At 54.3% G+C, this 11,342-nt stretch overlaps 2 protein-coding genes across 5 annotated transcripts; both read right to left on the bottom strand.

Moving 5' to 3' along the window:
- Positions 1-1,814: 1,814 nt before the first annotated feature.
- Positions 1,815-6,429, bottom strand: men1 (multiple endocrine neoplasia I). 4 transcript variants are annotated; one of them, XM_030088453.1, is made up of 10 exons: positions 5,995-6,429; positions 5,007-5,496; positions 4,725-4,933; positions 4,490-4,618; positions 4,359-4,399; positions 4,201-4,288; positions 3,956-4,092; positions 3,172-3,310; positions 2,899-3,072; positions 1,815-2,803 (listed from the first exon to the last, which is right to left on the bottom strand). In XM_030088453.1, exons 2-10 carry the CDS (start codon positions 5,446-5,448, stop codon positions 2,306-2,308), a joined length of 1,857 nt encoding a protein of 618 aa, XP_029944313.1. In that variant the 5' UTR covers positions 5,449-5,496; positions 5,995-6,429; the 3' UTR covers positions 1,815-2,305. The 4 variants fall into 4 exon arrangements, with proteins under 4 accessions (XP_029944313.1, XP_029944316.1, XP_029944314.1 ...); XM_030088456.1 differs by having other exon boundaries at positions 6,028-6,429; XM_030088454.1 differs by having other exon boundaries at positions 6,041-6,429.
- A 2,722-nt stretch (positions 6,430-9,151) lies between these two features.
- On the bottom strand, positions 9,152-10,444 carry cth1 (cysteine three histidine 1). The gene is made up of 2 exons (XM_030088375.1): positions 10,314-10,444; positions 9,152-10,024 (listed from the first exon to the last, which is right to left on the bottom strand). The coding sequence occupies exons 1-2, from the start codon at positions 10,425-10,427 to the stop codon at positions 9,152-9,154; spliced, it is 987 nt and encodes a 328-aa protein (XP_029944235.1). The 5' UTR covers positions 10,428-10,444.
- Between the last annotated feature and the right edge of the window lie 898 nt (positions 10,445-11,342).

The raw sequence follows: 11,342 nt of genomic DNA, 5'->3' as shown, positions 1-11,342 counted from the left end.
GGACGGCCCTTAACAAGGGGCCCCAGACTCCGTATTTCCGGAGCCCCCCCCACCAACATATCATGAGGGACACACTTGAATGCCTTCTCCAAGTCCACAAAACACATGTAAACTGATTGGGCAAACTCCCATGAGCCCTGGAGCACCATTTGGAGGGTCTAGAGCTGGTCCAGAGTTCCAGGATTAGGACAAAAACCGTTTGGTTAACTCCTGGATCCGACGTTCGACTATCGGTTAAATCCTCCTCTCCAGTACCCTGGCATAGACTTTCCCAGGGAGGCTAAGGAGTGTGATCCCCCTATAGTTGGAGCACACCCTCCGGTCCCCCTTTTTAAACAGGGGGACCACCACCCCGGTCTGCCAATCCAGAGGCCTGTCCCCGACCGCCACGCCATGTTGCAGAGATGTGTCAACCAAGACAGTCCCTGCACATCCAGAGACTTCAGGTACCCCCGGTGCCTTGCCACCGAGGAGCTTACCAACCACCTCGGTGACTTCGGCTTGGGTGACGAACGAGTCCACCTCTGAGACCTCAGTCCACCTCTGAGACCTCAGACCTCAGTCCACCTCTGAGACCTCAGTCCACCTCTGAGACCTCAGACCACCTCTGAGACCTCAGACCACCTCTGAGACCTCAGTCCACCTCTGAGACCTCAGACCTCAGTCCACCTCTGAGACCTCAGTCCACCTCTGAGACCTCAGACCTCAATCCACCTCTGAGACCTCAGTCCACCTCTGAGACCTCAGACCTCAGTCCACCTCTGAGACCTCAGCCTCTGCTTCCTCTACAGAAGACGTGGCGACGGAATTGAGGAGGTCCTCAAAGTATTCCTTCCACCGTCCTGTAATATCCCCAGTGGAGGTCAGCAGCTCCACCTCCACTGTAAACAGTGTTGGCGGAGACCTGCTTTCCCCTCCTGAGGCGCCGGACGGTTTGCCAGAATTTCTTGGAGGCCGACCGGTAGTCCTCTTCAAAGGCCTCCTGAACTCCTCCCAGACCCGAGTTTTTGCCTCCACAACCACTCGGGCTGCAGTTCTCTTGGCCTGCCGGTTCCTATCAGCCGCTTCTGGAGTCCCATGAGCCAACAAGCTTCAGCTGGACGGCCGCCCTTACTTCCTGTGTCCACCATCGGGTTTGGGGGTTGCCGCCACGACAGGCACCAGAGACCTGGAGACCACAGCTCCGGCAGCTGCTTCGACAATGGAGGTGGAGAACATGGAGAACATGGTCCACTGGGACTCCATGTCCCCAGCCTCCCTCGGGACATGAGAGAAGCTCTCCCGGAGGTGGGAGTTGAAAACCCTGCTGACAGAGGGTTCCATCAGACGTTCCCAGCAGACCCTCACAACACGTTTGGTTCTGCCAAGTCTGTCCGGTTTCCTCCTCCGCCAGAGAATCCAACTCACCACCAGGTGATCGGTCCACAGCTCTGCTCCTCTCTTCACCCGAGTGTCCAAAACACGAGGTCAGAGGTCAGATGACATGACAGCAAAGTCGATTCTCGACCTCCGACCTCAGGTATCCTGGTGCCAAAGTGCAAATGTGGACCCCCCCGTGCTCGAACGTGTTTGTTTTGGACAAGCTGTGGCTAGAACAGAAGTCCAGTAACAGAACACCACTCGGGTTCAGATCAGGGAGGCCGTGCGAGCCAGTCACCCCCCTCCAGGTCTCACCTGGACCCATGTTTACCTGGTCGTCATGGAAACGCAATGCTAAGCTGATCTGGTTCTGGTGCTTTGGCTTTATTTTTATCATTAGCTTCACGTCTCTCTAACCGCCCCGTACCGACACCACCGCCCCATCACTCAGCACGCCGTGGTCTGCATCACATCTTTATTAACATCAGATAGAAAAGAGCTGGAGCCGAGGGTCTCCCTGGTAACAGTGCACGGTCTGGAACCTGCAGAAACAGGTCTGGTACCCACATGAACAGGTCTGGAACCTAAAGAAACAGGTCTAGAACTTACAGAAACAGATCTAGAACCTATGAAAACAGGTCTGGAACCTGCAGAAACAGGTCTAACACCTACATAAAGAGATCTAGAACCTACATAAACAGGTCTAGAGCCCGCAGAAACAGAACTGGAACCTGCAGAAACAGATCTAGAACCTACATAGACAGGTGTGGAACCTGCCGAAACAGTGTGGCTCAGCTATGTCCGAATGACTTCCGTAGAGAAGGCGGCAGAATAAGGCAACACAGAGAGGAGCATGTTACACAGTAACTATCCTAATCACCACGTCTGTATTTACACCGATAAGTGACGGGCTCCTGTGTCTTCAGCCCCCCGGGGGGGCGGGGCTCTACAGGGACTTGCGCTGGCGCTTCATGAAGGAGACGGAGTAGTCTCCGCCCGCCGTGCTCTTCTGGCGCTTCATCTGGACCTGCGACTGCGCCGTGAGCTGCAGCTTGATGGCGCTGGAGTTCACCTTGGCGGCGCACAGCAGCTCCTTCATGCCCTTCATCTTCTCGCTCTGGAAGACCACCACGGGCCCCCCCGGCGGCGAGGGCGAGGGGGCGGCGGCGTCCCCGCCGGGCGACGGGGGCTTTCCTTCACTGTCCGCGGCCCGGAGGCTCTGCGAGGGGCGGCGCCGGCCGCCTCCGGGCCCCGCCCCCGCCGCCGCCGCCGGCTGTGAGGGGGGGGAGGTGGGCGCCGCGGGGGGAGGGGAACCGCTGGCCTCCTCCAGCTTGGACTCCCTCCGGGGGCCCCGCCGCCGGCCCTCCCGGGGGTCCTCGCTGGACTGGTCGTCATCGTCCAGAGACTCGGGCTCTTTGGTGATGATCGACACCTTCTGACGCACCTGCAGCCAATCAGAGCACAGGAACAATGTCAGCTGGGCGCGCACACACACACACTCACACACACAGGCGGTTCTACCGGGCCGCCGCCGCTCACCTGGGCGTCGAAGCGGCTCAGGGACTGGACCAGGTACGTGGCCCAGCCCACGTGCAGGACGGGCGTCGGACTTCCCTCCTCCCACTTACAGATCCCGTCGTAGAACCGCAGCAGGTGGGCAAAGCATTCTGGGTCGTGAAGCGCGGAGAAGACTGCGGACTGCTTAGGGAGCTCCTGAAAGAGAGCAGAGAGTGATCAGGGTGATCCAGAGAGTGATCAGGGTGATCCAGAGAGTGATCAGGGTGATCCAGGAAGTGTGTCTGGGCCCCTCACCTTCTCGGGCCCCCCCTCCCCCTCCTCCCCAGGACTCTCTGCAGCAGACGTGGTCTCCTTCAGCAGGGTGGGAATCACGTCGTTAGCGATGTCAAAGAACTCCTTGTAGATCTCCTCATCCTCTCTGAAGTAGTTATATCTGCAGGAGCAACAGGAGGAGGAGGAGGAGGAGGAGGAGGAGGAGGAGGAAGAGTGTGACCCTCATGCTTCATCCTCAGTCTGATGTACTGTCACTTCTGATCAGCTGATATTCTGTGGTCTAGTTCTAGATCATCGATAGTGACGACACACACTGATGTTCTGGGAAAGTTTCTCCTGAGTTCCAGATTACTGGGAGCGGAGGGAGTGTGGCTGTAATCTGATTACACCACGACGCTTCCTGAAGAACAATGGAGGAGCGGGAGCAGGAAGGATGTGGAGGGAGAGGGAGAATGTGTGTGTGTGTGTGTGTGTGTGTGTGTGTGTGTGTGAGGGGTCACTGCTGGTATTTATAGCAGATTACCACCACGCCCTCACACACACACACACACACACGCTGCCCCCTGCTGTTTAAAAACTGTAACAAACATTTATACCCCACCACGAATTAGAGTTAAACCAATAAAATATTAAAACAAAATGAGAAATGAAGAAAAAGCAGGAAGCAGTTCAGAGTGCTCAGTGCTGCCCCCTGCAGGGAGGCAGAGGAACCGCCTCACTTCCTCACGTCACTGGTGATATGGTAGCTGGGCCAACACGTGCGTGCGTGCGTGCGTGTGTGTGTGCATGTGTGTGTGAGACTCACTCCTGCATGACCTGGGCAGCCTGGGCCCAGGCCCTCAGAGCCTCCTGCACGTCTCGGTGTCTGTAGTGGAAACCAGCCAGGTACATGTAGGGGTAGATATGCTCGTTATTGTAGTGCTTTTGAGCAGAGCTGACTGCCTGAGAGAGAGAGAGAGAGAGAGCGAGCGAGAGAGAGAGAGAGAGGTATTTAATATTTAACCTCTAAGCTGAAGTGGTTCTGGATAAAGTCTGGGGGGGTCTTGACACCTTGAGGTGGATCTTCAGGGGGCTCTCCCTCCCCGGGGTGGGGTCCTGGTCCTCCAGGTCTGCCAGCGTGCCCATGGCCATGGGATACCTGCGGATGGTGAGCAGGAGGTCAACCCACCGCAGGAGCGTTGAACCCTCAACCCCGAGCAGAGCCTCACCTGTCCAGGTTCCCTCGTTCGTACAGCAGCCACAGCAGCTTCTGTCAGGGACACACACACACCTCAGCGTCAGGGAGGACGGCCGCGTGCGCGCGCGTGTGTACGTGTGTGTGCGTGTGTGTGTGTCTGACCTGCTGCAGCTGCAGCAGCTCCGAGCTGTCGGTGTGGAGGTCCAGAGACGGGTTGATGGCGCAGACCATGAAGGCCACCTCCATGTTCCGGTCACACTTCATGTAGGAGCCTTTCAGGTACAGCCAGCTCTGTGAGACACACACACACACACACTCTTAGCTCATCACTGCTGAGTCACTCTCTTCTCTCATGTCTGCGGCCCAGTCCCGGCCCGCGGACCGCCCGTTTCCCCACCTTCTCGCTGACCCCGGCGGTGACGGTCTGGCCGCGGCGGTCCTCGTTGCCCTTGCCGTGCCAGGTGACCTCCACCGTGTCGTCGCCGGCCGGGCCGAAGATGACCCAGGCGTGGTCCTCGGACAGCGCCAGGTGCACGTCGTGGAGGCCCAGCACCTGGCAGGCCGCCACCACGGCGAAGGCCACGCCCGAGCTGTCCAGCTTGGTGCCTGCTCGGCAGAGGGTCAGGGGTCAGAGGGCGCAGCGGGGGGGTCGGGGGTCGTGGCGGCCGCGGCGCCGTACCTGTGATCAGGCTGAACAGGGACTGGATGTGGGCCCGGTCCTTGAAGTAGGACCGGCTCAGGCTGTTCCAGATCACGTCCGACACCTTCTTGACCAGCTCCCGGTCGGAGCCGGCGGCGGCGGCGCCGCGCCGGAACTGCGACAGGTCCACTGCGCCGCGGATCTGGGCCGTGAAGCGCTCGTACAGCGCCGAGATCATGCCCAGCTCCACGGTGGGGAAGCAGGACGACGGGCAGTCGGGCTCCAGCGGCTCGAAGCGGACGCCCGGCACGTTGACCGGGACCACCCGGTTCACCGCCAGGAAGTGCTCCACGAAGCCCAGCACCAGCGACAGCAGCGCCAGGTCCGGCTCCGCCTTCTGCAGCTCGGCCCGGAACAGCTGCACCACGCCGTCGATCCCCCGCAGGGGGAAGTGCTTCTTCTGGGCCGAGTGCAGACCCATGAGGAGGGGGAGGGGCGCTCAGTCAGCAGGGGGGGGGCGGGGCTTCACCTGCAGCACACACAGCAGCACACACACTTCACACACTGCGAGAGGAAACTGTTCAAACTGATGTATTAAGCTCAGACATGTTGCTGTGGCAGGAATATTGGATCACAGGACTGAAAATCACATTTAAATTAAAGAATAAATAATTCATCATCTCGAAAGGAAATTATTTACAATCCTAAATAAATCACATATCTATATTTTCTATTACTTCAACAAACAAGGCATTACTAAAGCAAATATATTTCTATTAATTTTGACAGATAATTTCATTAAAATACAAATTAAATGTTCTAATGTTTTAACACATTCATATTGTTAAATGAAGAAAATCAATAATCTGATCAGAAACACAGGAGTGTGTTGTATAACTGTTACAACAGGAGAGGATGGTGGGCGGGGCGCGCGCGCGCACACACACACACACACACACACACACACACACACACACACACACACACACACACACACACACACACACAGGCAGCCCGCCCCCCTCACCTCCATTCATTGAAACGGCTCACTGATGCTAACCGGCTCAGTTTACCGGACTACGCTTGGCGGATCTCTCGCCGGGTTCCAGTCCAGCCGTCGCTAGTTTCCGGTCTGGAGGCTTGGTTTATATCTGGAAGCGGAACCGGGAAGGTGAAGCGGAGCTCCGGTGCCTCGCACCGGGGGAAACCCGCCTCCCTCCGCGGAGCTAACGAGCTAACGAGCCGCTACGCAGCTCCACTTTCAGTCAGGATGATCCACCGGGAGGGAGCAGCGGGGCTCCGGAGCGCACCGGGCCTCCCGCCTGCCCGCTTCTGACCGGGTTCTGAGCGGGTTCTGGCCGTTTCCTGTCCGGTTCCTTACCGTTTCTCACGGCCTCGACCACATGTTTTTGTTTGTCTCCTTCTTTTGCCGCGCACTCCGCTCTGTCTGAAAGTCACTGGAACTGTGCCGAGCGGCCCCGCCTCTGCGGCGCGCGGCAGATCTCACAGCACGCGGCAAGACGCGCCCCGGCGGCAGCGGACGCAGTCAGTCCCATCCAGACACGTAGAGATCCACAGTCCTGACCACAGCGGCCGGCCCGGCTCATGCTGGGAAGTGAAGTTCAGATTAATTTACACACATTCCCGGAAGTACGACGCCATGACGTCATTGAATGCGAAAGTTAAAAATTAATTACGACATATCAGAAAACAATAAATTAATTTATAATGTAAAAATATCAAAAATAACAATAAATGCCGGTTTTACATCTCAATTAATTGATAAATTTTAGGCTTTATCACATGGAGGACAAACTGCCATAATTAAAAATAAATAGAAATATAAAAATGACACAATAAATAAATTTATGCCAATAAACCATTCTTTTCACATTAAAACCTATGAAATGTGAGTAATAATATCTATTGAATTTGACTGTTTATTTGCAAAAAAAATGCAGACTACCAAAAATCAGGCTTTACAAAAATAAAGCAGGGGAGAGCGGGGTAATTTGTGCCAAGGGGCAAGTCGTGCCACCCCTATTATTTAGAAAACCATAGTAGTTTTTGGTCATGTGACCACATATTTTTGAAGAGGCGTCAATTCCGCTCATCTTGCAAAAAAGGGAGACACATGGCTGGAGAGGTAAGCACATTTAAGTTCAAAAAACTTTTTTTTGCCCTCCAAAGTAACATTTTCATGGTTAAGGTTTTTTGATTGCTGTGTTTGAACAATTATAGAAAACTTTGAAAACATTTCACACGCGTTTTATTGCTTTAGTAAGCTACATCATGAGTCTATACAGTTAACATGATGCTAGCTCAGAACAGCTGGGGGAGGCATTTTTTTCAAAATGGTGGGCCTGGGGTCATGTGTGCCAGAGGACCTGGGGTAAGTTGTGCCAGTGGCAAAACTTACCCAAACGTATGATTATTTACTGTATATTACTTTATTGTATTTTATTGTTATTGTACATCTTATTCTTCCATTTGATCACTAAAACTATGAGTCATTCTTAATGTCAGATCAAAATCCATCATGTCACGCAGATACAAACGGAAGACAGACAGGGCTCCAACTTTTCAGAGTTTCTGAAGCAAAGTTATGAGGCCTGTTGATGGAAAGTCCATCTTCACATTGAGAGAGAATGATGAAGGAGTCATCCCTCGAGGTGATGAGCTTAAAAAAATTCCCACACCATAAAAGCGTGGCGATAGAGCCAGAAGGGAGCGCAGGTTCATATTCCACTGCAGCACTGACAAGTGGAACGTCCAGTAGTAGGTCCAATCTGTGAAGATATTCAGATGCAGTCAGGTGCTCATTTTTGATTTTTTATTTTGTTCTTAGCATGTGTTCATGTGGCACTGGGCCTTGTTGAAGCAAATTGGCCTTTGATGAGGTTAAAACTTTAAATAAGTATTAAACAAGTACTTTTGTATTGAATTTGTCTTGTTTTTATTTAGCATTATCATTTTTATATAAACTTTATTTCAAACACAGTTGGTTCATATGAAAAATACAAAAAACATTACAAAACACTACATTTTTGATAATAAAATGATCTTTTTTACTTCAGTTATCAGTGGCACAATTTACCCCAGTGTATTCTGACTAATGGCACAATTTACCCCGCACTTGGGGTAAGTTGTGCCACAAAACCACTTTTTTTTCCAAAACTACATTTCTCACACAGTTTATTTAAGCTCCAAAGTCACTGCTCCCAGGGATGCACAACATCCTAAACTGTACGAACATATTTTAGTTGCAGGCATTCCTGTTATCCCCTTGTGTAAAAGACACTTTAAGTAAAAATTGGCACTACTTACCCCACTCTCCCTACACATGTTCACTCAGGTCTATCAGAAGAAATGAGGTGCGTTCACGATGGCAAAGCCAGAGCTAGACGAAGTCGACGGCGCAGCCGTGGGGCGGAGTTTTAAATCTGCCTCCAACTCAGACAACCCTATGTTCTCCATGTTTGTGTTTCTCATGACTCCCACTGTGGGGGGTGTTTATTTATGCAAATGAAGCGTGTTATCATGGATGAGGAGTGGGCTGGGGTCCAATCCCCTGCCTGCATGAACCAGAGAGGTGGGCCAGGTAGCGGCGAGTTGCTCTGGAACAGCTCACAGCAGCTCCTCTGACAGATCTCACGAGTTTTCGACACCCTGCGTAGGTCCTGCGTATCAGTGATGGTCAGGCCCCTCCCTCTGGGGGTGTGGCCCTCACACCCATGAGGGGCTGGTTAACGATTTTAAATGGTTGTCAGGTAATCACATTAATCTAGGGCTGTTAAAAACCTAACTTATAATTCACAGGATCAGGGCAAGGGCCTCGAGTCCATCACAGGGAGCAAAACGTGGATCAGCGTCTTGCTCAGGGACACAGGGCAGTGCCGATTCAAACCCACAACACCCTGACCGAGTCCTCCACTGCACCGCCTGGGTCGGAGCCGTCCCCTTAACAGGGTTTAATCCCAATAAAGGAACGTCTGAGAAGCTGGAGTTTGGGTTAAAACTTTATTTACAGGTTAAAACATTCAGAGTTGCAGCGTCGGGAGAACCAGCCGTCCGGCCGCTCCGCCGGCTCCACCTGCTCAGACACCATTAAAAAAGGGAAAACAAAAAGTGCTTGTTGAGTCAGAAGCTCCCCCCCCCCCCCGGACCTGGACCCGGCCGGCCCCTCAGACGGCCCCCCCGGCCCAGCCGGGCGGGCCCCGGGCCCCGTCCCCGTCCAGCCCCTGCAGCTGCAGGGCCAGCGGCAGCAGCAGCTCGCTCAGGTGGCGGCTGGAGAAGGTGAAGGCGTTGTGGGCCGTGGCGTCCGGGGACGGCGACGGCGTGCAGGGCGGGGGGGACGAGGAGGTGGAGGAGCCGGCGGAGGTGGCCGAGGGCAGGCGGGAGACGCGGCCCGGCTCGGGGCGGGGCTTCCTGGGGACGGCGTGCTGGAACAGGCAGCGGGTTCCGTGCAGGCAGAACCCGAAGGTGCTGAAGGTCTGGCACTCCGTCTTGGCCGCCTTGGGGCGGGACCCGGACGGGGTCTTCTCCGCCGCGGGGGGGTCCGGGTCCGGCCCCTCGCCGTGCTGGAAGAGGCAGCGGGTGCCGAAGGGGCAGACCCCGAAGGCGCGCAGGTTGCGGCAGGGCACGTTGCGGCGGCGGCGCACCACGGGCCGCTGCTCGGCGGCGCCGTGCACGAACAGGCAGCGCAGGCCGTAGTAGCAGTAGCCCGTGGCGTGGAAGTTGCGGCACAGCTCCGTCTTGTACTTGGGGTGGCGGAAGGGGGCGCGCAGCTCGTGGAGGCCGTGCGCGAACTGGCAGTGCTCGGCGTACTTGCAGGCGGCGCTGTTGGAGTAGCTGCTGCACAGCTCCGTCTTGTAGCGGGTGGAGCAGTCCCACGGCACCGCGGGGGGGCGCGGCGGCTCCGGCAGCGGCTGGAAGGCCTTGGCCAGGGAGCCGCTGCTCCCGCCGTCCCCGTCCCCGTCCCCGTCCAGGCCGGACAGCAGCTGGTCCACCAGCTCCACCTCGGGACCCGCCGGCAGGAACAGGTCGTCACCGCTGGTCTGAGGGGGAAACCAGAGGTCAGAGGTCACAACCCCTTACTCCAGCTGCTTTTAACCGATGGGGATTATTTAGAAATGGTAAAATAAGAAGTGGGCGGCTAAAGGCAGCAGCTGAGTCGAGTAGAACACAACCATCACGGACTCAGCTGTTCCTCTGCCTCAAACTTCAAAAACATTCATAAAACAACACCTTCTGTCTGACAGTGGAGTTATTGACTTTTAACTGTCATTAACAGTAAAAAAAAAACAAAACAGATTATTCCCACTAACAGGTGGCTGTGTTCAGTACCTCCAGCATGTCTGCAGCACAGCACGGTCCGGTCCGGTTCGGTTCGGTTCGGGTCGGGTCTGGAGAAGAGTCCGGCTCGGTCCTGAAGGTCTGCAGCTTCTCAGAGTCCCGCATCCAGACCCCGCGCTCTGTCTTTTGAACTTCCGGCCTTAACGAGCCTCAGGTGCGCTCGGCTCGAGGCGACTTCGACCAATCAGGCTGCAGCAGCGCCGCGGTGCGTTCAGGGGCGGTCGGTAAACTGGAGCTCAGCACCTGGCAGTGAGCCTAAAGGTCACGTTCCTCTCCAACACCCCTGCCTCTCCTCCAGGAGCTTCATTCATACATTTATCTTTAAAACGACTTCAGTTAATCCCTAGAATTGGCTTCTTGGTGGTCTTGAGGCTGGTTTGTAAAGGATGGGAGGAGTCTCTGTTGGTTCCCAGGATTCACCTGTGGGTGAATTTCCTTCCATCCTGAACGTTTCTGCTCATTATCTTCAGAATAAAAGCATTACATTAAGATGTTATTGTGACAGCGAGGCCACATCGGGACTATTTCAAGAAATCCAGATGTGACTCCTTCTTGTCAGTTTAATAGTTTTTGAAAATTAACTTCCTTCATATTTGATTACGAGTCACATGAAGACTTTGAGGAAGTCCCATCCTGTCACATGACCTGCACCCCAGGGTGGTCAGGACCAGAGGAAGACTCCACGTTCCCAAGGGTTCCCAGCAGTCCCTCTCATTTCCCCTGGGTTTCAGCCTAATCTCAGTTTAAAGTGATTAAAGTGATACATTTAGTGATTTCAACTGGGTTTAATCTGAACTTAAAGTGGTTTCAGTTGGTTTAATTCAATATAAATTGTTTCAGTGGGTTTAATGTCAAAATTGAGTGGTTTCATTTTAATCTCAGTTCCATGTGGCTTCGATGGGTTGAATCTGGAATTCATTTGGTTTCAGTGGGTTTAATCTCCATCAACGTCAGTTCCAGTTGATGTGACGTTAGTTTAATGCGTCTTCAGCGGGTTCAGTCCAGAGCTGAAGAGTTCTC

The sequence above is a fragment of the Salarias fasciatus genome, chromosome 3 (assembly GCF_902148845.1).
Source record: "Salarias fasciatus chromosome 3, fSalaFa1.1, whole genome shotgun sequence".
In the NCBI taxonomy this organism is placed as follows: Eukaryota; Metazoa; Chordata; class Actinopteri; order Blenniiformes; family Blenniidae; genus Salarias; species Salarias fasciatus.
Note: the sequence above shows the minus strand (reverse complement) of the source record. Positions and strands in the feature narration are given on the sequence as shown.